General features: G+C 46.4%; 1 protein-coding gene across 10 annotated transcripts in view; it reads left to right on the top strand.

Annotated features, from left to right (window-relative positions):
- The window catches only part of LOC135921555 (uncharacterized), a 315,975-nt gene that overhangs the window by 57,690 nt on the left and 233,319 nt on the right, over positions 1-24,966 (top strand). For 9 of the 10 annotated variants that reach the window (XM_070522325.1, XM_070522324.1, XM_070522319.1 and 6 more), the window contains exon 2: positions 14,483-14,686. In XM_070522325.1, coding sequence (XP_070378426.1) covers positions 14,498-14,686 — 189 coding nt within the window. In that variant the 5' untranslated portion in view covers positions 14,483-14,497. Of the gene's footprint in view, positions 1-14,482; positions 14,687-24,966 lie in introns of those variants that run through there. The other variant, XR_010570559.1, reaches the window with a different exon arrangement.

Below are 24,966 nucleotides of genomic sequence, written 5' to 3'. Positions count from 1 at the left end.
GCGCGCATGCCGGCAGCCACGTGGAGGCCAGCCACCTTAACTGCAGCAGAGCTTGCTACGAAAGGCAGTGGGCAGACTCCCGAGCACATAAGGGCAGGCATCACGCAGGCGGCAATGGCAGATCCGGAGTCTGCATGTACGGAGCCCTCCGTGTAGATGTGGAGATTTCCGTCCATAACGTTCTTCAAGAGCAACGCCGACGCCTGGTAGAAGGGGCAGGATGGGGATCGCTTTTTTGTGAGGCCCTCCAGCGTAGTAGAGACCTCCAATGGCTGATGATGCGGAGGAGGTGGCTGGATGGCTAGCGTGAGAGGCCGGCCGGAAACATCCTCGTACAACCGACAAAAGCTGCCGATGCGCTAGTGAGGTCGGTTCTGCGACCTTGAAAGCAGACCCGCGCTACCGGGTGCGCGATGTAGCCTGTCAACGTGATGGAGGCCACGCTGTGGGAGCAGCAGGGACAGTGGCCAAGTCTTTGCCTCGGCTAGGGTGGCAGCGATGTGCGAGGTCCCTGTCAAGCCAGGAGTCATCCGGATGGCTTTCCGGTGCTGGAGTTCCAGGCAGTCTACTCGAAACCCGTAGGAGGGCCACGAGTGGGAGCGCATAAGGAAGCCTTGACGTAGCCGCTGAGGCGTACAGACGGATAGCCCATAATTCGTGCGCATCCTCTGCCGCGAGGCAGCAGACGGTCAACCACCTTTTGGACCTTCAGGACTTGAGCGATGAGCGCCTTGGCAGCTGACGCCCATGAGAGCCGGTAGTCTATCTGGTACCCAAGTAGGTCACTACCCGCTTCCATGGTAATGCGGTTGCCACCGAACACCATCGGGACTGCTCGAATGCTCGCTCGCTCGTTCTTGCTGGGAAGGCTATTGCTCGTGGGACGGCGGGTAGCGGGGTAGAACCATAGGGAGAAAGAGAGGAGGCTGTCGGTCGCTCGTACGTGCGTTCGTTCGGGCTATTCACTGAGATTGGCGATCATATGTAACGGCATCTGCATATTTTTCTGTTCGCCGAATTCACGCTTGTGCTCCGGGGGCCACCTTTCGGGTTTGTGGCGACAATTCATTTGTCCCTGGCTTTCCCGTATTCCAGCCAGCCACATCGCCGCATCCTTGCTTGGCATTCAAGCACCTTTGCCGGCCGCAAGTAGTCAAGTTGGTAACTGTGCGCTGTGCTATCTGATGCCCTGGGTGATGGCGGATAGCGGACTGCGTGGCCGCAGGTATCGTCGGAGATGAATGTTGATGCATTCTGTACTTTTGACACGTTCCATAATTTGATTATTTTCATATACTTTCAAAGCCCCTTCGCTGCTGCCAAAGGCGTCACCTTATGTAGAACAGGGCTTCTTTTTTTGCTCCGTGAGGAATACGGGAGAGCCAGCCGGAATATGCTTCTCTCGTGCCACCATGCAACCTTCTGCCGTGACCATTCTTGCAGCATCCACTTGGTTCTTGGTGTCCACTCTATTTACGAACCAATACCTGCCGATTGTGAGTGTAACCGTCACATCTTTAGCACTATTCTGTCTGCGCATACTGGAAAATGGCTAACGATGGCAGGTCACGTCGTACATGCTCTAAGCAACTGGCTGCACAGAGCCCCGCAATGTGCTGTTCGCTGTGTGAAAAACTATGCCGTTTAGGCAAGTGCCCTGGGGAGACAGAGACAGCTGCTCGCTGTAAACCTGAAGCATCTCATTTTAGCCTGGCTGTGTTTGGCGTGCTACTTGTTACATCTGAGAGGTGGCAGTAGCGACAAAGACATCGATATTCATTTAATGTTGACAGGAATACTAACCAAACTGGAAAAGGTTCAGAACCTGCCAACTAATGTTGATAGCAGTGAGACGGCTGTTGGCCTCATGTCAAAAAAGTAAGGTGAAGTATTGTGCGTGATAGTCGGCCAGGACGAAGAGATAAAGGAAATCCGGAAACGTGTTGATGCTGTCGAGGTACGCAAGGACAAAGAAGAGGTCAATTAAGACTAGCCGTAGATGACCTGGAATGGAAAAGGAGGTGGCATAATCTAGTAATTCACGGTGTATTGGCGACGGACAACAAACAATTGTTGAGTAAGGTTAACGAAGTCGCACGATTGGCGAAACTTCTCGACCTGGACCCAAAAGACGTGGAGGCAGTGCATAGACTTCATGGGATGTCCGCGATGACCCCTGGAATCATTGTTTGATTAAAAAAACAAGTTGGACATACTTGGCTAAGTAGTAAGTCGTACGTCGTAGCTAAGTCGTAACCGGATATTATACCATGGCTGCCACTTATCAACGTCCTCAAGGCCTCAATAACTTGGTGAAAATAAATGTTCATTTCTCTCTCTGCCTCCCCTATATATTCACTCTGCCTGTCCTAAGTATGAAATATTTCAAGCGCTTGCGGATGTGTTCAACTTTACATTTTCAGTTATTACGCTAACTGAAACGTGGTTATATGGAAATGATTCTTTTGCCCTAAACAACTATGTGCCATTTACGTTGAACCGCAGCGTCAGAAGAGGTGATGTAGCTTGTCTACTGGTTAAAAGTGAGGTGCGTTGTGAAAGGGTTGATAATTTTACTGTAATTACACCTGATTATGAAGTGTCCGTAAATTACAGCAAAATACTTTATGTTGTTTACCGTCCACCCGTGGGCTGCTTTGAAGAGTTTTTTTTGATTTCATGGTAAATTTATTTCAATATGTCAACGAATGTAACTATGTTGTGTTCATCGGAGTTTATTTTAATATCTATAGCACAGAAAATTCGAGCAGAAGAAGAAGGCTGATTGTTTTTCTTGAATCATATTCTCTTTTGTATGCAGTACCGTCGCCAATGCGGCTGACGCGACGGTGACAACACTGATATATTTAGTGCTTACTAGTAGATCAACCAGTGTGATATCTGGAGATGTTATCAATGCGTTACTAAGTGGTCCTCTTCTAGTCTACCTTATGCCACAGTACTGTCAACCCTCCTGCTAACAAACTAAACGTGTAACACAACTAATTAGAACAACAACACTGAGCAATTTTAGAAATGCAATGAGGAGGCATAGCTGGCACTCCGTTTACGGTTATCTGTCAATAGATGAAGCTTTTAACTACTTGCTGGAGGAATTTGTTTCGTTATGCAGAGATGCATTCCCATGCAAAACTATACAAAAACTCAAGCAAAGTTGCAAACCTTAGATTATCAAAGAGCTCTCCAGAATGGTTACTAAGAAAAAGAAGATGTACAAAACATTCTTTCAAAGTCGATATTCATATGATTTCACAAAGTTCAAGTCTCTTCGCAATAGTTCAAATGCTACATTGCGAAGAGCTAGGGACAGTCATCACACAAGCATGTTTAGTGGTATCACCGACCAAAGCATACTCTGGAGTCAGTTAAGCTCACTGTTGGGGTGCTCTTACTCTGGTTCTCCTGACAGTCTATATTTCGAAGGCAATACTTTTAGTGGCGTTGAACTGGCGGACAAATTTAATGATTATTTCGTAGCCCTGGTGGCGAGCACGCGTGAGTGGGGTGCACTTGGTGGTATAAGTAACCACCTTAGTGGCGTATTTGTTCTTTTAGGTATTAATGCCGAAGTGCTGTTGATTTTTAAAGAAATGAAAGTAAGCAATAGTGAAGACCCATTCGGTCTTAAAATAATACACACTACCTATGTTACATATGAAACAGATCAAGTAATAGAACAAAAGAAGAAATATGTTATAGATAAAACTAGTCGCATACGCTAGTTTAGAAATTACGAAAAATGTTGACGATGCTTGTCTGATTGGACGTAGGAAAATGGCATTAGTGATATTGCTGAAAAGCATGATAACGTATATTTTCTAAGGCAGATGTTTGCTGATATGGTGCAATTATTGTTTGTATAGGTTCGTGCCAAACAAGCGGAGGAAAGTCCAGAAACGTACACCCTGGATCACACGACAATTTATTCATTTAAAGTGGGAACGAAAACAGGCTAAAAGGTCTACTCCTAATCCTACTGTTATTAATGATATCAAAAACTTGAACTTCAGGCAAGATACTCATGCTCCGAGTATTACACTGACGTATCGAGATCACATGCCGGCCTGTCTTATGAGCAGTAGGTCGATCCTTCTCGGAGTCTGATATTCTGAATCCGCAAACAAGTATCCTTACTGTACAGGCCTATGCACCATTGTCCCCTGTGACAACACACCAAGCAAATAAATATACAAAAGGCGATTGTATTTATAGACTCGCTCAGCTTGTCAAAGCTTTAATATCTCTGCGAAGACACAGCAACCCTGTAGTCAATGGTCTATTCTAGTTTCTGTGCACGATGTATGCGTCTAACCAGCGTGTCTTTTCATGCTGGGTGCCCGGCCATAGAGGCATTGCGGGTAATATGGTTGCCGTCAAACTTGCTACGTCCAACACAAAGGGAGCCTTTGAGTTTTCTGTACCTATTTCTGCTACAGACTTGAAGTCATATTTATGGAAAGAGTCCAGACGTTTTTGGCAAACCATCTTGGACAAAGGTACCGTGAAAGAGCTCAATTTAATCAAGCCACGTGTAGGTAATTGGCCGTCCGAAGCAAAAGTGCGACGAACAGATGTCCTATTTTGTCGATTGAGAATAGGGCACACGTATGGGAGACTGGCGTTGAACCTCCCATTTGAGGTAGACGTAGCGAGTGGCTGAACGTACTGCATGTCTTGCTGAAATTACAGGAGGCAGAAGCTGCGAGAAGAAAGCCATTTCCTGCAGCTTATCAGCAGCATACTTCACTCCATCCAACAATGTATCTTGGTGCGGAACCGTCTTTCAGTGCCAATGGTGCTTTAACTTTTTTAAATGAAGTTGTGTTGCATGTAATTAGCCCACGAGATTCGTAGCGCGTCCTACCACCAGAGGCCTCTGCTGCGATAGGAGTGATAGTAGAGTTTGGTGGAGTACGCCTCTCCAGGTGCTTGCGCCTTGACGAGGCAGCAGTGGTATATACATTGATGTTTTGCAGTATTTCAATCAATTCAACCCATATATCTCGCTTCAGTCGCACACTTCACCGGACATTGCTAATATTTTAACGCGTATATACTTTACCCACTTCACAGCAACAACAATGTTTTGGCTTCTAAACAGCCACGCCATAGATTTAACGTTGGTATTGACCAAACCATCTACTACATTAGACCATTGATTGGCGCTCTTTCGCGTTTATTCTCTCTTGCGCCATAGAACCGCTTATATCATCATTAGCAATTACAGAAATGTATATATTTTAGAAAAAGCTTTCGCAACCCCATTCGCGTCTTTATTGGAGCGCGAGAAAGTTTATATGTATCCTTGCGAGACGCGCTCCAACGAGTGAGGCCTGTCTCAGAAGTCCATCAAGTGAGTCATCAGCAAAAATGGGACAATGAGACCGGAAAACTAATCACAACAGATGCAACGAGTTGGAATTTATATACAGCGAAGCTGTGTTTAGTGCTCATGGGTACATACACACAAACTCACGCACACACACACACCCTCACAAACGCGCGCACACAAGCACGGGGGAACACACCTTGAATGCATCATGCTCTAAGAGGCACCAGATACGCGCACGTACGTGGCAAAATTCGAATCCATTCTATCGGCAAGAAGCGTTCACTTCGCTGCAATGCAGCCGCGGATGCAGCAGAGGCTGCTGGTACTGCAAGGAAGCCAGCAGAGTGCGCGGCGTGCTTGCTCCGTTGTAATTGGTTGGCCTATTCAACAAGGTTAATCAGGGCCGCAGCCACGGTCACGAAGCCTTCTGAGCTTCGCAAAGAAAAGTTTCGCTTTTAAAAAAGTACGCTTGATGGCAGCAGGCAGTGGCAGCAAGAGAAGGAAAGGCAAAATAAAGCAAGGTAACAAACAATAGCACAAATGAACGAGCAGGCAATTAGGACTGTCCCGGTCATAAGTACGAAAAGTAATAATTAAAATAAGAAATCCAAACTTTCAAACAAAGGAAAGGGCCTTCAGAGTTCGTAAATAAAAGAGATATTTCCTGCGCGAGATTCTTTCATAGGTTTTATCTACTGGCAAGCCCGCGACGCACTCTTAAAATTACATTGGGAAATGTCATTGAGAATGCCAGTCCCAGATTGGGGTTTGCCTGAAATAACCTGTACGCAAAGAAGAGGTGCTTTGGCTCCAACAGGAATGACGGGGTCTCGTCGCCGATTTGTTATGTTATTTTTGAAGATCATCATCATCATCATCATCATCATCATCAGCCTGGTTACGCCCACTGCAGGGCAAAGGCCTCTCCCATATTTCTCCAACAACCCCGGTCATGTACTAATTGTACTGTACTTGTAATGTACTTGTAATGTACTGTAATTGTAATGTACTAATTACAAACTTCTTAATCTCATCCACCCACCTAACTTTCTGCCGCCCCCTGCTACGCTTCCCTTCCCTTGGGATCCAGTCCGTAACCCTTAATGACCATCGGTTATCTTCCCTCCTCATTACATGTCCTGCCCATGCCCATTTCTTTTTCTTGATTTCAACTAAGATGTCATTAACTCGCGTTTCTTCCCTCACCCAATCTGCTCTTTTCTTATCCCTTAACGTTACACCTATCATTCTTCTTTCCATAGCTCGTTGCGTTGTCCTTAATTTGAGCAGAACTCTTTTCGTAAGCCTCCAGGTTTCTGTCCCGTAGGTGAGTAAGACACAGCTATTATATACTTTTCTCTTGAGGGATAATGGTAACCTGCTGTTCATTATCTGAGAATGCCTGCCAAACGCACCCCAGCCCATTCTTATCCTCCTGATTATTTCCGTCTCATGAACCGGATCCGCCGTCACTACCTGCCCCAAGTAGGTGTATTCCCTTACGACTTTCAGCGCCTCGCTGCCTATTGTAAATTGCTGTTCTCTTCCGAGACTGTTAAACATTACTTTAGTTTTCTGCAGATTAATTTTTAGACCCACTCTTCTGCTTTGCCTCTCCAGGTCAGTGAGCATGCATTGCAATTGGTCCCCTGAGTTACTAAGCAAGGCAATATCATCAGTGAATCGCAAGTTACTAAGGTACTCTCCATTCACTTTTATCCCCAATTCTTCCCAATCCAGGTCTCTGAATACCTCCTGTAAACATGCTGTGAATAGCATTGGAGAGATCGTATCTCCCTGCCTGACGCCTTTCTTTATTGGGATTTTGTTGCTTGCTTTATGGAGGACTACGGTGGCTGTGGAGCCGCTATAGATATCTTTCAGTATTTTTACATACGGCTCGTCTACACCCTGATTCCGTAATGCCTCCATGACTGCTGAGGTTTCGACAGAATCAAAGAGGATACGCCATCGCCTTTTTGAAGATACGCAATCGTAAACTGTTTCAGTACTTAGGCGTAGGTACGAGGTCGGGCTCGAAAAACCACGCCGTGAATCAGTAATGTAATGGGAGTAAGTGTAGCCATGGTGCAGCTCTCCTCTCGAAAAACCGGGTACGTTAACCTCTCGTAGCCGACGGGCTGCTGCACATTACAAGGCAGAATTTTATGTGCGCACGTTGTGCAACCAGTTTTATTGCCATAGCAACTATATGGACACTCCAGGCGCATTTCTGGCGTACGCCTCACCGTGAGCTGCCGTGTAAAGTCCAAGGGCAATAATATCGTCGCCTCGCACCGTGTGCTGTACGTGCGAGTGACACCCTGCATCTGAATCTCGCGCACACAAGTGTGGAGAGCGGGAAAGAAGCGCGCCGTCTTCTATCGCACGCGAAGTTCTTGAAGGAGGTTAGGGAGGGAGGGTGTGTTTTATTCCGGGTGGGCCGGGCGGTCGTGCCCGACCACTCAGGCCGCTTATTTTGAAAGCCATCTGCGACGGGGACAGAGTCTGTCACGTACTGTGTTTTCATGGCTTAGTTCGCGTTGATGCGACACGCAGCACGAGGACTAATTCGCTCGCTGCTGCTTCCGCGCTTCCTCACTCCAGCGTGTGACAGCTAGTTTCCGCGGTCATCGAGGGAGATGTGGTCATATTTGCGTGTGCGCGCGTGGTACGAAGCATATTAACTTAGATAGGCGTATTGTGTTGACAAGTTTATACGGCCGATAAATCTACAGTTATTTCTTCGTATAGCTCTCCCCTTATTTGGCATCGGAATCAATGCATCGCCTTTGGGCAAAACTGCTCCTTTTTTATTTTCACGTCGACATGAACATCGATGAACAGTCGCGAAAAGGCCTCGTGTGAAGATAAAAACAAGTAGATGGCGCGCATGTCTTCTGTTGTGTTCAATGACAGCCTAATTGCCGTTAGAATTATATCAGGTGCATTTGGTTTGTGCGAGTTGTCGATTTAGCAAATTTTGAGAGACGTTTTGGAAGTGAAAATTATTATTGCCAAAATGGTGCCTGAATTACTGAAGGAGAGGAAGGGACGAAAATGTTGTTGGATTGATGAGAAAACTTTCTACGAAATCAATAAATTGTTGCAATGTTTCGTCTTCAGCGAAAAAACTGAAATGTACTAAACGAGCAGAAGTAGCAGGGGAATGAGTGAAATATGAGAGATTCACCAAAGGCAAAAGAAAAAGAATGCACGGCTGAATGGGAGAAGAGTCAAATGATGTTGAATGTGCCTTTTTTTTAGCGGCCATAGACTTGTGCACTACGAATCTGCACTTTTAAGGCCAAATTTCCAAAGCTCTTTTTTACCTTAAGGTCTTGAGGTCATACGTTGTGCGATGCGTGGAGCGACCAAACTTTTTGAAAGCTGAGGGCGGTATCCCGTACACCGTAACAATGCCTCTGCGCATTCTGAATTGATAGTGCGCGAGTTTTGAGCGCACAGTTCCATCACTGTGTTTGAAGTTGGAACAGCTTCCCCAATTGCCCATATTAAACCCCCTGTGCCTTTTTCTAAATCGAATAGCCTTCTTTGGCTGTTCGACTAGCTATATTGCTAGGTATGGCGTACGATTGTGGTCAGACTTGGGGAAGGGATCGGGAAAAAACACGCCGAGGGAAAGGGCACGTGCTCTCGGGGAAGCGAGTAGCGAGGAGGGTTAGCGGTGGCCATCGTGTGTGAACTCTAGCATAACAGAGTGGAGGGTAGGGATGTCAGGGGTTGAGCGCGCTGTCGCTCGATAGAGAGAATGCGATTGTGAAGAGGAAGCTGTATAACTTCCGCAGCCCTTCAGGTGGCACGACTGAGCACCTTGCTGAAGGGGACGGGGACATAAAGAATAAAGAAAATAGAGAAGACACAGGCGATAGCGGCACCCCGTACCGTTAGGTAAAACTGTCAGCGGCAGCCAAACGGCGAACTTAAAATTTACACTATAGCGCCGTGTCCGCCAGGAACGTAAGAAGGTGTATGACGTAAGAAGGTGCCAGCAGAGATACAGCAATTGGGATGCCGAGGGTGCTTGGAGTCCATGGCATCGGAATGAGAGGTTTTTGGAGAAGGCGGAGCAGGAACAAAGTAGTTGGTCGGTGTTTTCGCCCTCGCTGCAGGCTGGGATGGCCGCGGGTGATGCCAGGTCTTTGGTGTACCTTCAGGAAAACGTCCAGGAGGAGCTGATCCGATGGCGCTGCGGGAGAGACCGCTCCTGCCTTGCGAGGCCGCGATCAAGAAGTGAGCGAGGAGGGTTACCGCTGTGGATTGCCATTAGGCGCCGTTGCACCGTGTACCTTGTATTGTTGAAGGCCGTAACAGCAGTGCTGACTGGTACAGTGGCACGGTGTACTGCCTCACGCCGACGTGAGAGTGGAGCCAGTGTACCGACATCTTCAAGCCACGCGAAACAAGGACGCGAAGCTTTACCGCCAGCGGGACAACGCCAAGGCGGGTGGTCCCCGGTCAATGAAGCGCAAGGAGCGCCGCCCGGGAGTCGTAGAGGATCGCAACCGTAGAGTCAATCCGGGGGTCCTCCGCCAGCAAGCGTGCAGCCAGATGGCGGCCAGCCACCTTAACAGCGGCGGAGCTTGCCACGAAAGGCAGTCGGCACACTCCAGAATACATAAGGGCAAGGATCACGCAGGAGGCAGTGGCGGATCCGGAGCTTGCATGTACGGAGCCCTCCGTATAGATGTGGAGATTTCCGTCCACCAGGTTCTTCAACAGGAACGCCGACACCTGGTACAAGGAGCAGGATGGGGATCGCCTTTTCGTAATGCCCTCCCGGCGTAGTAGAGAGCTCTAATGGTGGCTGGATTGCTAGCGTGGGAGGGCGGCCAAGAACATCCTCGTACAACCGACACAAGCTGCCGATGCGCGAAGTGAGGTAGGTTCCGCGACCTTGAAAGCAGACCCACACTACCGGGTGCGCGATGTAGCCTGTCAATGTGATGGAGGCCACGCTATAGGAACAGCAGGGACACCGGCCAAGGCTTTGCCTCAGCTAGGGTGGCAGCGACGTGCGAGGTCCCTGGCAAGCCAGGCGGTCTACGCGAGCTCGTGGGAGGGCCACGAGTGGGAGCGCATAAAGAAGCCTTGACGTAGCCGCTGAGGCGTAGAGACGGATACCCCATTCTCGTGCGCATCCTCTGCTGCGTTGCAGCACACGGTCAACCAACTTTTGGACCTTCTGGACTTGAGCGATGAGCCCCTTGGCAGCTGGCGCCCACGAGAGCCGGTGGTGTGTCTGCATACCCAAGTAGGTCACAACCCGCTTCCATGGTATGCGGTTGCCACCCAGCGCCATCGGAACTGCTCGAAAGCTCACTCGCTCGTTCGTGGGAGGAAGGCGAGGGAAAGCACTCGTCCTCAAGGGACGGCGGGTAGTGGGGTAGAACCATATGGAGAAAGAGAGGAGGCTGTCGGTCGCTCGTTCGTCCGTTCGTTCGGGCCATTAACTTAAATTGGCAATCATATTTGATGGCTTCAGCATATTTTTCTATTCCCCAAACACACGCTGGTCCTCCGGGGGCCACATTTTGGGGTTGTGACGAAAACTTGTCCCGGGCTTCCTCGGATTCCAGTAAGTCACATCACCGCATCCTTGCTTGTAATTCAAGCACCTTTGCCGGCCGCAAGCACTCAACTTGTTAACTCTCCGTTATGCTATCCGATGACCTGGGTGATAGCGGGGTGCGATATTACATGAACGGATAGCGGACTACGCCCCTCTCTTTCTTCCGTTACTGGTACTTTGGCAATGGCGGCTTGCATTGTCGGAGACGAATGTTGACGGATCTGCACTTTTCATATGTTCATACGTTGATTAATTATTTTCATATACTTTCAAAACCCCGCCGCTGCTGCCAAGGGTGTCACCTTACGTAGAAACGTGCTTCTTCTTTTTGTTCCGTGAGGAATACGGGAGAGCCAGCCGGAATATGGTGCTCTCGTTCCCCCATAAAATCTTCTGCCATGACCATTCTTGCAGTATCCGATTGGTTATTGGTGTCCACTCTATTTACGAACCGATACCTGTCGATTGTGAGCATAACTGTCACATCTTTAGCGCTGTTCTGTGTGCGTGCATTGCTAAATGGCTAAAGATGGCAGGTCATGTCGTACATGCTCTAAGCAACTGGCTGCACAAAGCCGCCCAATGGGTTGTTCGCTGTGTGAAAAATTATACCGTTTGGGCAAATGCCCTGGGGTGACAGAGACAACTGCTCGCTGTAAACCCGAAGCATGTTATTTTAGCCTCGGCTGTGTTTGGCATGCTACTTGTTACATCTAAGAGGTGGCAGTAGCGACAAAGACATCGATATTCATTTAATGTTGACAGGAATACTAACCACACTGGAAAAGCTTCAGAACCTGCTGACTAGTGTTGATGTCATTCAGAAGACTATTATCCTAATGTCAGAAAAGCAAGATGAAGTATTACGCGCAATGTCTCAATAGAAGGCAGAGATAAAGGAAATCCGGAAACGTGTTGATGCTGTCGATGTACGCAAGGACAGAAAAGAAGTGAATTAACACCAGCCGTAGATGGCCTGGAATGGAGGAGGAGGCTACAAAATCTAGTAATTGACGGTGTTTTGGCAACGGACACGGAACAATTGTTGAGTAAGGTTAACGAAGTCGCACGATTGGCGAAAGTTCTCGACCTGGGCCTAAATGACGTTGAGGCTGTGCATAGACTTGATGGGAAAGTGCGGGATGATCCCTGGAATTATTGTCCGATTCAAAAAACAACTTGGACATACTTGGCTAAGTCGTAAGTCATAGCTAAGTCGTAAAGAGATATCATACCATGGCTGCCACTTATCAACGTCCTCAAGACCTCAATAAACTTGTTGAAAATAAATGTTCATTTCTCTCTCTGCTTCCCCAGTCTGCCTGTCATAAGCAAGAAGAATTTCAGTCGCTGGTGGTGGAGTTCAACTTTACATTTTCAGTTTTTATGCTAAATCCAACGTGGTTATATGGAAATGATTCTTTTGCCCTCTACAACTATGTGCCATTTACGTTGAACCGCAACGTCAGACGAGGTCGTGGAGTTTGTCTACTGTTGAAAGCGAGGTGCGTTGTGAAAGGGTTGATAATTTTAGTGCAATTACGCCTGATTGTGAAGTGTCTGTAAATAATGGCAAAATACTTTATGTTGCCGTTTACCGTCCACCCATGGGCTGTATTGAAGATTTTTTTGATTTCATAGAAAATCTGATTCGATATGCTAACGAATGTAACCATGTTGTATTCATCGGAGGTGATCTTAATGTTGGTAGGACAAAATTCGAGCAGAGCAATAAGGGTGCTTGTCTTTCTTGAATCATATTGTCTTTTGGATGTACTAACATTGCCAATCTGCATAACACAATGGCGAAAACACTAAAATATTTAGTTATTACTAGTAGATCAACCAGTGTGATATCTGCAGGTGTTTTCAATAGGTTACTAAGTGGTCACCTTCCTATCTACTTTATATGTTTCTGTACTGTCAACCCTCCAGCTAAACAAAGTAAACATGTAACACAACTAATTAGAACAACAACATTGAACAATTTTAGAAACGCAATGAGGAGGCATAGCTGGCGCTCTGTTTACGGTTAGGTGTCAACAGATGAAGCTCTCAAATACTTCCTGCAGGAATTAGTTTCGATATATAGAGATGCATGCGCATACAAAACTATACAGAAACTCAAGCAAAGTTGCAAACCTTGGGTTATCAAACAACTCAATAGAATGATTATCAAGAAAAATAAGATGTACAAAACATTGTTACAAAGTCGATATTCAGATGATTTCACAATGTTCAAGTCTCTTCACAATAGTCCAAATGCTTCATTGTAAAGAGCAAGGGACACTCATCAAACAAGCATGTTTAGTGGTATCACCGACCAAAAGATACTCTGGAGTAAGTTAAGCTCACTATTGGGGTGCTCTTACTCTGGTTCCCCCGATAGTCTATATCTCGAAGGCAGTGCTTTTAGTGGCGTTGAACTAGCGGACAAATTTAGTGACTATTCCGTAGCGTAGGTGGCTAGCACGCATGAGTAGGGCGCACTTGATGGTATAAGTAACCACCATAGCAGCGTATTTGTTCCTTTATGTAATAATGCCGAAGTGCTGTTAATTTTTAAACAAATGAAAGTAAGCAATAGTGAAGACCCATTCGGTCTTAAAATGAAACACATTACTCATGTTACATATGAGCCAGACCAAATAAAACAACAAAAGCAGAAATATGTTATAGATAAAACTAGCTGCATACGCTATTTTAGATATTACGAAAGATTTGATGATGCTTCGGTGATTGCGCACATGGAAAATGGCCTGAGTGATTTTGCTGAAAAGCATGATAACGTATATATATATATATATATGTATTTATATTATGGGGTACGCCTTAGTGGTGGACTCCGGAAATTTCGACCGCCTGGGTTTCTTTAACCTGAACCTCAATCTAAGCACACGGGTGTACCGTGTATCTTCTATGGCAGATGTTTGCTGGTATGCGCAATTATTGTTTGAGCAGGTTCGTGCAAAACAAGCGGTGGAAAGTCCACAAACGTACACCCTGGATAACACTACAATTTATTCATTTAAAGTGGGAACGAAAACAGGCTAGAAGGTCTACTCCCAATCCTGTTTTCAACAATGATATCAAATATGCTCCCTCCCATGCAGTGCACGAGTCTAAGGACTTCTTTTTTACAACAACTTTACCTAACATTATGGAAAGCGAATCGAGAAAGATTTTGAATTATTCGAGCAATGCTTGCAGGCACGTGACGCAGGTTTCGGTTGATGTTATATTTTTTGCAGATCAACAGGATATCGCTGAGTATTTTAATATCTATTTTATTGGACTGTTCTTGAAAGAAAGTACACGCGTGAATGTGCGTCATGGGGCATTTGTAGCATCCCTGTTTGATTTTATTTCATAACACGGTAAAGTAGCAGTGCTCGTAAATCTGAAAACAAAATTGACCTCGGTCCTGATGGTTTGCCCAAAATTTTTCTTCGTCGTTTTGCAGGAATTATCGCTAAAGTGGGGGCGGCAACACGGCAGTGGCAATGGCGCATAACCACGCATGGCTTGTCTTACAGATTCTGCCGCTTATCATGAGCAGTGCGGAGCCCAGATCAACAACGATGGACGTCAGCTGGATGAGCAAATTTGATCGTCAAGCAGTAGTGACATCAGCAACGGACAGCAGACACATAAAGCGAACACTCCCCTCGGCTACCTTCAGTGGGGGCGGGAGCACGGCAGCGGCAATGGTGCGTAACCACGCATGGCTTCTCTTACAGGTGAGTTATTAATCCCATGTATCGAAGTTACGGGCAGATTGCCTATGTATATTGGTGCTGCTGCTCCCTGTGTTGTGTTTTGAAGTTTTGAGCACGTGGTGGTTAGATCTAAAGGTCTTGCTTTCCGGGGACGTAGAAACAAACCTTTCCCCAACTGTGGAAGAAATCCTCAAACAAATTCTGGAAAAGGAAATTCAAATGACAACAGGCTCGCCAATTGGGAAGAGACACTAGTTAAAATTACGAGTCAATGTGCTCAGGTGGAAATTCTGGAAAGAACGGTTGAAGACATTAAGCGAACAGTTCAGCATCAACGGCTGCGACTAACTGATTTCGATGACCGGGCACGACGGAATAATATTGTGACGCTCTAACGTGCATATTGGTTTCACGCCACAACAAACAGTAGGGGGCGGGGGGGCATCGATGAGTGGTGAAGAAAGAAGCCGACGGGTGGCTGGCTCGCTGAATCTCGACAGGCACTTCGTTAATGAAGGCCATCGCATCTAACTAACTCTACCCGGCTTCAAAGTAACGCCTTTTGTGGGCGTAACAGAGTGGTGGAGGTGCTGGGTACGACACAACGTACCACGGAGTCGCAACACCTAGAACTTCGCCGGAGCCGTCGTCTTGCCGGTCTCTTGCCAACGACCTTCCCTATGGCTGAGGACGGAGGTGGACAAATGCCAGCTCTAGTTTCACCTGCTCAAAGGACAGCGCCAGTTGGACCTTTGGAGCACTACATGCAACCACGCTCGTTCGCGGGAAAAGTGGGCGAAAACGTCGACCAGTGGCAGACGCACTACACAAGGGTGAGCCGCTACAACCGTTGGGATTCTGTCACTCAGCTTGAATATTGACACGTGTACTTATCTTTATCGGGCAACCACGTTTCGCCGCTTAACAACTGTAATCGCAGAGCGAGGGACGCGCCTGCATGTATCCGACGTTTCTGGAAAGTTATCGACGCTTCTATCCGCGTGTCTGTTGTCGCCGAACCGTGTGTTATCAGATTTCGTCGCGTGACACGAATGGTGTAGAACTTTGTGGAAGACACGCGGGTCCCATCAGTTAATCTGGAACATTTGACGACTGATCTATAAAAGCCGACGCGCTTGACCCGCTGATCAGATTTTCGACGATCGCCTACTGTGTTCGCCGCTATCGTTGTGCTTTAAGTGTATCCTGTTTTGTGGGCACAGGTTCGCCCAATAAAAGCTAGTTTTGTTTTTCACAGTACTGCTACTGTGTTCTTTCTTCACCGGCACTACCACGTGACATCTGGTGGAGGTGCTAGTGCGTTCATGTACCGAACGCCCCCGCAAAGCCACGATCCAAGCCCGACAGCTCGCCCGCCTACGGATCAAGACCCAGCAGCGTACCGACAGCCGACACTACAACCTCCGACGACGTTTCGTCGAGTACCAGCCCGGCGACCATGTTTGGGTATGGACCCCGATACGCCGGCGAGGACTCAGTGAGAAGCTGCTGCGACGCTATTTCGGACCCTACAAGGTCATCCGACGTATTGGCGCACTAGACTATGAGGTCGTGCCAGACGGCATTTCGCACTCACAGCGGCGCCGCGCACGATCTGAAGTGGTCCACGTGGTGCGCCTTAAACCATTTTACGGACGCTGATGAACTTCCTTAGTTTGTTGTTTTCTTTGCTCCTAGTGCTTTCCTTTGTTACTTTCGTTTGTTTGCAGCATCGGGTCGATGCTTTTTAAGAGGGGGGTAATGACACGTGTACTTATCTTTATCGGGCAACCACGTTTCGCCGCTTAACAACTGTAATCGCAGAGCGAGGGACGCGCCTGCATGTATCCGACGTTTCTGGAAAGTTATCGACGCTTCTATCCGCGTGTCTGTTGTCGCCGAACCTTGTGTTATCAGATTTCGTCGCGTGACACGAATGGTGTAGAACTTTGTGGAAGACACGCGGGTCCCATCAGTTAATCTGAAACATTCGACGACTGATCTATAAAAGCCGACGCGCTTGACCCGCTGATCAGATTTTCGACGATCGCCGACTGTGTTCGCCGCTATCGTCGTGCTTTAAGTGTATCCTGTTTTGTGGGCACAGGTTCGCCCAATAAAAGCTAGTTTTGTTTTTCACAGTACTGCTACTGTGTTCTTTCTTCACCGTCATTACCACGTGACAATATGTTGTACTCTTTCTGAGTGAGACAGCGCTGATGTGGTATGAAAACCACGAAGACTCCCTAACAACGGGGCAGCACTTCGTTGAGGAAATTAAGAAGTGTTTTGGCGACTCCTACGCCAAACAGAAACGCGCCGAGCGAACACTAGCTCAAAGAGCTCAACCTCCTGGAGAAACATGCACCATATACACAGAGGAAATCCTCAAGCTGTGCAAAATCGTAAATTCGCAGATGTCTGAGGAAGACCGAGTCGGACATCTCCTCAAAGGAATTGCAGAAGATGTCTACAATTTCTTTATAAGCCGGCACCACGTTGATTCCCTCTCAGATGTCGTACGTCATTGCTGTACGTTTGAGACGTTGAAAACACGTTGCATTGTGCCAAAATTTGGACGCCTGGCGAATGTGACAACCGTTGCCAGCGTCGATGAGAGCCCGTCCGCCGATCTTTCGTCTACCATACGGCAGATCATGCGTGAAGAACTGCTGCGGCGCCAGGAATTTGCGCGCCGCGTCGTACGACAACCTGACGCTTATTACCCGCAACACGTGGCGCCTGCCGCACCCTGCGTTTCGTGGCAACCGGCGGTATGTGTCACGCACGTCAACCCCAGAGGATCTCCATCGCCACATGAGGGCATATTTACGCCCGAACACCGACTTAGTATTTGGCGTTCCGGAGACTAACAACGAAACGCATGAAGACATCGAGCAGCAAATTGTAAAAAATATTTTTTCCAACAAACTTGGCGTCACGATTTCATCAGTTGAAAGAATACATAGGCTTGGCCGAAAGAAACCATCACGCGATAAACCTGTTATCCTAAAATCGTACGATTACAATGATAAGGTGGTAATCTTTAAGAACTGCGAAAAACTCAAAGGAATGAAAATTAGTCTTTCTGACGACTATTCGCCGGAAACAGTCGCAAAAAGATGACTACTTTGGAAATCGGCTCAGACTGATAAACTTGATGGCGCAGAGATCAGTGTTGTTCACAATAAGCTTTTTATCAATAGGATTGCTTGCACATGAGACTTTGAGGAGAATGTGCGCGTTAGACCGCAATGAACAACCACCTGCCAACGAAAAAGTTGACTGACGCGAAAGGCAGCCCGAAATAAGGTTACTGAACAATAATGCATGGAGCATAGTGAATAAGGTCAAACAGCTTGGATACTTGTCCTTGCTTCACGACGCAGAGCTCCTTGCCATAACAGAAACGTGGATGCACAGTGACGTAAAGGTCGATGAGGTATTTTCCAAGCACTTACAATGTTATCCGCAATGATAGAGCAACTTGAGGCGGTGGCGTGGCGCTTCTAGTGAAAAAACCACTCAGATATGGAACTCTGTCATCCATAAACGGGCATGAAAGTGTGGGGTGCAAAGTATTTCTTGGCAATACCATTTTGATAGTTGGCGTTATCTACAGAGCCCCCGGAGACCGACCCTGCTGAATTTGTGTACGGGCTTGGCCATAATTTAAATAACATAAGGAATGCCAGAAGTAGAATTGTTCTAACAGGGGATATTAATTTAGCAGGTGTCGATTGGGATGCGAGAATTGCGGGGCCAGTGTAAAAGCCTTGCGCTGATAATATGTTAGAGATAATGCTTAGCCATAAATTTGTTCAGGTAGTTCATGATCCGACCAGGACACAGGGGCAAAATTATTCTACGCTGGCTTTGTTATTTTTGACTAAAGGAACATTTAATTATAATTGTGGATGGCATATGAGATCATAATACAGTGGTATCAACTTTAGGCATTGGTAACACGCAATTAGAAAAAAAAATCCCTCTGTATGTGTGTATAACTTTAGTCGGACTGAATACTGGCAACGGGCTCTTGATAATATGCTGGTTGATAAAGACACAAATACGGTTTGGAGATACTTTGTATAAGTTGTTCTCGCCTGTTTAGACACACACACACACAAACACACACACACACGCACACGCACGCACACGCACATGCGCACACACACGCGCACACAAGCACACGCACGCACACGCACATGCGCACACACACGCGCACACACATACACATACACATATACACATGTACACATACACATGTACACATACACATACACACATACACATACGCATATACATACCAGCACGCACAAGTGCGGACGAACACACCTTGAATGACGGACGCTTTGAACCCGTCGTTGTTTCAGAGGCAGCATGCAAGAGCGTACTTAGCGACGCTCGAATGCATTCAGTCGGCAAGAAGCGTTTACTTCCTCATAACCCTAAGCCTCGTATGGTCGAAGGCTGCTGGTGCTGCAGGGAACCCAGCGGAACGCGCGGCGTGCATGCTCCGCATAGATTGGTTGGCTTCTTCGTTCATCAATGAAAAAGCCAGGCTGCATCCACGGTCACGAAATCTTCGCTTTTAAAAATATATCACTTAGAGTGCCTGCAAATAAACACAGTAGCGAAAGAACGACGAAGACGAGCACTGTAAGTGATGTTTACAATGGAATACCAACTGGCCCGTACCCAAACCCTGCTTGAAAAGAAGTGCGGTTGGTGGCAGTGGCTGGTGCCACCAACACAAAACAAGGCAAGAAAACATGTTGCTAAAGAAACAAAGCAATGAGCGAGCAAGCAATAATAATGGGAGTCTCCCAGTCATAAGTACGTGAGGTGGTAATATAAAAAAGAAATTCGCGCTGTTTAAATGGAAGTGTCGTTCGGAGTTAATTAATAAAAGATTATTTTGCTGCACCAAATTCTTTCATAATGTCTCTGTCCTGTTAAGGCTTATTCTTAAAATTATTCTTAAAATTACAATGATAAATGCTACTGAGAACAGCAGTCCGACAACGGGGTTTGCTTAGGATCGCCTGCACGAGAAACAGAGGGCTGGTGGCTCCAACAAAAATGCGTACATGACTACAATAAGTACATGACCGGGGTAGTCGGAGAAGTATGGGAGAGGCCTTTGCTCTGCAGTGGGCGTAACCAGGCTGATAATGAAACTTTCTCAGCATTGGTAAGAGGTCTGCACCACAATTTCATTCAGTGACTCAGCAGTGACATGAGAAGTGTGTTTATGGTGTTGCCGCTGCGCTTGCGAAAACCCGGCGAACTTCTAGTACCGGCCTGACTGCTATACATTACAAGGCAGAATTTTATGCGCGCACTTCATGCGCCCATTTTTATCGCCATAGCAATTACACGAACCCTCCAGCGTCATTTCTGCCGTCGGCGTCATTATGAGGTTCCGCATCGAAACCAAAGGCGATAATATCATCGCCGAGCGCCGGATGCTGTATGCGGGAGTTTAAGCGTGCGAGGGTGAGCCGTTTATCGCGGCTTAGTCTCGCGCATGTAAGCGAGGAGAGCGGGGAGGAAGCGCACCGTCTTCCGTCGCAGGCTAATTTCCGTGGGGAAGGGAGGGAGGCAGGGCGCGTTGTACTTCGGGCGACACGGGCAACCGCGCACATCCACCAAGGCCGCTGTACCTTGCAAGCCATCTTGCAGGCGACGACAGTCCACCGCGCAATGTGTTTTCACGACTTAGTTCGCGTTGATGTTAGATGTGGCAAGAAGGTGAATTCGATCGCTGCTGCGGCCGCGCTTCCTCACTCCAGCGTTTGACAGCGAGTTTCCTCGGTTATCGGGTGAGATGTGTTCATACTTGCATGTGCGTGGCTGAAACCATGCCTTTTAATTTATTCCGACGGACCTAACAGTTCCGACGAATGTGAGCGAGCCACGCATACAGTGTGCCTGTGTGGTCAATAGGTATCCCGAGTATGCGCTGTGGTTTTTCCACTCGCTGCAATGGTGCGCCACGTGGATTAAGGTGCTTCGCCTGTGCATCGCCAGTGTTTCACGTAGGCAGTGGCATACCAACTATCTTTAGAATGGGGAAGCATGGCCTCTCCCTTGTTTTCCTCTGTGTCTATCTGGAATATATATATATATATATATATATATATATATATATATATATATATATATATATATATATATATATATGTTATAGCATAAAAAGCCAGCAACCAAACACACCAAGGACATCACAGGGGTTACGCTTTGTACTTACTGATTGAATTAAAGCAATAATAAATTATTGGCAATGAAGGTGGATGAAAACGCAGCTTGTCGCAAGGGGGGCACGATCCAACGTCCGCGCATTACGCGTGCAATGCTCTACCAGTCGAGCTGCCACGGCGCCGATCTGCCATTCACCTTCCGGGGTACTTATGTGTTACTACTAGAACTATATATATATATATATATATATATATATATATATATATATATATATGTATGTATGTATATAGTGTACACATAAAGAGACAGAGAGAGAGAGATTTTAGTGACGAAGGCCGGACCCCGGCTGAAACGCCGGAAAAAAATACGCGTTTCGCACATTTGCCGTTTCTTTTGTTGGCCGTTAAACCAACTGGGTAATCCAGACAAACATTAATTTTGAATGTAGTATATGTAAGGCTTGCCATTTGAAAACTGATCTCTGCAGTACGTGCTGTGTCATCGCTAAGCTGTCCGCGCAGGTTCCGCGTCAACAACGGGAGGCCCACTGCTTTAAGCCTGCCTATAATTTTCCCTTTGACATCTGCAGCACACTTTCGCTTTTCTTGCGCTTCACCGCAAAGCCTGACACGGCGGGCCTCTACCAAGGGGAGGGGTGTGAGCAGGCACCCAACGGGCGTGGGAGGGGGGGTTAGGTAGGTTTCGTTTTTGTGGTCGCCGACCAAGAAATAACGACTTGTTCTTCTATTTAATGCTGTAATGACACCTTAATTTATTGTAAATAATTCGTTGGGGATTATACTGAAGTTTATGCACATGAAAGGACGGAGCACACTCTGAGCAGGCCCGCAGGCGGGGCGTACTGCAAGAACCACCTTCATTGTAGATTACCTGATTACCATTGCAATAAGAAAGGCTGTAGACTGCCTCAGTGATAGTTTTATCTGTCATTGACAGATATGGCTATCAATCGCACATGCTGAACCATTACAGTCTAATGTCGCCAAAATTTTCTCAAGCGTGTCGCTGATGTGGGACAAAACGTCAGTTAAATTCTCGCTAGCATTCTCCAGTGGATAGCTAAGAACACAAGTGCTTTAGAACATTATAACATAAGGTATTTCTAAGTAAATCATTTGCCTACACGTTTCATGTTCGTCTAATGTCCGTGCAGGTGAAGAAAAACAATGAATCAACAAGAAGTCTCTTGAGGGATTTAAGTTTGGAAATGTATTTAGTACAGGGTAGGCGAATATTCAACGTTTGTAACGCGAATGGTTGTGTGTAATATTTTATTCGTTTTTGAAAATTAAACTATTCGGCAGCGACTGTTAAAAGTCAGGTTACTGTACCCCACAAGCTGAACGAAGTATTACGAATTATCAGAAGTAAAGAACAACAGAGTTTTTGAAGCAATGCAGAAACAAAATCGGTATTGCAAGTTTTGTGTTCGGTATTGCGACAGAAATGTGACGCTGGTTAACACTTTTTATGTTGCATCTTGTGCACATACATTATTATCCAGGAATATGGAGGTGAGAATTCCCGTCGCTGTCGCACAATTCGTAGCGCAACGCGCGCGTTATCCGGACGTTGTGGTTTTGACTCACACCGTCAGCAAGTTGTCTTTCTTTCCTTCATTTCTCTTTATCTCCTAATTTTCATATATTAGTCAAAAACTACAAATAATTTCTTCTAATCCATCTTTTTCTGCATTATCCGTTGAATTTATATAGCTGTTACAAACAATAAATCGTTTCCCTTGGTTCTTGTCGTCTATTACACGACAAACAGCTATTTTTGATTTTGGCTTATTATTTAGTTTTCTTGCAGTCTAGTAATGCAAAATTTTTGTCTTTTACGTTACGACCAGTGATGATCTCCTTGTAACAAGCCCTGTATTGTGTCTGCGGCATATGAATACTTAGTTAGCTTTTTCTTTTGCTTTACCAAAACTTCTTATATTTTTCCAGCAATCACCTATTTATCGCCTTCGTAAAGCTAGTCGTACAGCAGCCTGTGATTCTTGGAAGCCTTGTTGCTGACCAGGCTCTAAAGGTGTCAAGCGGCTATTCCTGCAGTTCTTTTCACGATAGGTGCTGGTATGTTTTTCCTTAAAAACGATCCTAATCGTCCGTGATAGCTCGCTGTCTATTCAATATGTGCAAGCGTTTTGCCTAATCATACCGAAATAAAAATACCTGCCGCAAAAGATACGTCTGCATTTGTCTGTTCGATATTCCATACCTCATATAAGTATTTGATATGTATTCCAAAAAGTTAATATTCAGCCACATCTACTATTTATTACATAACAAATGCCGAGAGCCTAAATTTTTCGTTCGGATCAGACAGGAAGATTACAAATACGGCGCGACTAAAAAAAAACGCAAGTCAAGTAGTTTTCCTAGCCATGAAATGCACCTATAGCCAACATTATCCCTAAATTTCTTGTGGTTCTGGATGTTCTCGTGGTAGGAGAAGTAAATTATGCGGAACGCGCTCGACCGCGTATTGGCAACACGGCGACGACAATTACCGCAGCTTAATAAAGCTCGAATATTGCATTTTCGCCCTGTGTCCACGTGAAATTCCCCGTGAATTGCTGATTGGTCCGAAATGCGTGAGAAACGGAAGCGATTTCTTCCGGCCTGCGTAAGCGAATTCAGCCGTTGCCATATTTTACGCCTTTTTTATGCAGTCTATATGTCTTATTCAACTGCTGTCATCTAAATCTGAGCACCACATTTATTCGATTCAGTTTAGGTAAATTAGGTAACCCACACGCTTGCGCGCATTCACCAATTAAGTGCATTTAGTGACGCCACTGAAACCGCGGTGTATCCACGTATTCAAATCGGTTTTGTAAATTACAAAGCAACATCAATATTGTGAGCACAAGCTGAATGCTATGATGGCCACCGTCTTGTAAAACACAATCACAATGCGAAGGCTACCAATGTGAAGGCAATTGCTGTTTGTGTAGTATCGGAGCTTATGCGTCGTACAACCAGTTTCGGCCGTTATAGAGCTGCATTCTAGAATGCCATTTCTGAAGCAACTTTTCTGGCTTGCAGTTCGGTAAAAAATCACCAATTGCTAAGTTGAGTCACTACAAGTATCGCTGATAACTAAATAGAAACATTTGCCATACAGACACGAAAATGTCCCTAAATGTAACGGTAAAATTGCTAAAGTGGCAACACTGTATAAATATAGCTTAATTGTTAAAGCACAACGTATTTTGTTTTTTCAAAGATGGTTACTTTAGACGGCCCCAACAAGCACTGGATGATGCAAGAAATTTTACGTTAAACTTGTTTTGGAGTGCCCACTAGCAAGGAGCATCCCGCAGGCCACTGGCAGCACGAAGCACCGTACTCTTAAATGCTTACTGCACCCGGCTAAGCGTTATCTGCTACAGCACGTGGTGGTGAGGCACGAAAGACAATGCGAGGTGCACGAACAAGGAATACCGAATAAAAAAAATTGGAGTACGCCTAAGCTTCTGCTTTAAGTATGTAACGTGATAGCACAGAACGTTTCTTGACTTCTCCTGACGCTTCCCGGCACCTCTAGCTCATGCAACCGTGAAGTTTGTACCGGGAAACGCTGGCGGCGAGCGCTATGCTCGAAGGCGAGCTTGCTGGCGGAAACGCGGTTTCTTGTTTGGGCTGATCCCGGAGGTAGTGCAGCGTCGCGCCAAACCTCAAAGGGCAGCTGTAAAAAGGGTTTGTGTTTGAGTTTGTACGTAACACTAATATGTTTTTTCGTGTATTCAAATTACGATCCCACGCTGTCATCTCTGCTGCTTCCGCGCAAGTTGTGGTTTACCAATTTTTTGGTGCATTTAACTTCGACATTAATTTATTCATTCATTTATTTCAGTAACGCTTATGCGCCACGAAGTGCGCCTGCGCGGTTCTGGATGCGTCGTTCGGGATGGTAGTTTTCTCACGGACAACGCCGCCGACACCGACACCGGATTTACCGCGATTTTTCTCTAGTGTGTGCGGAGAGGGAGGGAGGTAGGAGGGGCTGGAAAATGGAACACTTTGCTCTTCTTCTAACTGTGAGTGTGTTGGGGGGGGGGT

This window comes from Dermacentor albipictus, chromosome 7 (assembly GCF_038994185.2).
Source record: "Dermacentor albipictus isolate Rhodes 1998 colony chromosome 7, USDA_Dalb.pri_finalv2, whole genome shotgun sequence".
NCBI classification, from domain to species: domain Eukaryota; kingdom Metazoa; phylum Arthropoda; class Arachnida; order Ixodida; family Ixodidae; genus Dermacentor; species Dermacentor albipictus.
This window is presented reverse-complemented; position numbering and strand designations above follow the sequence as displayed.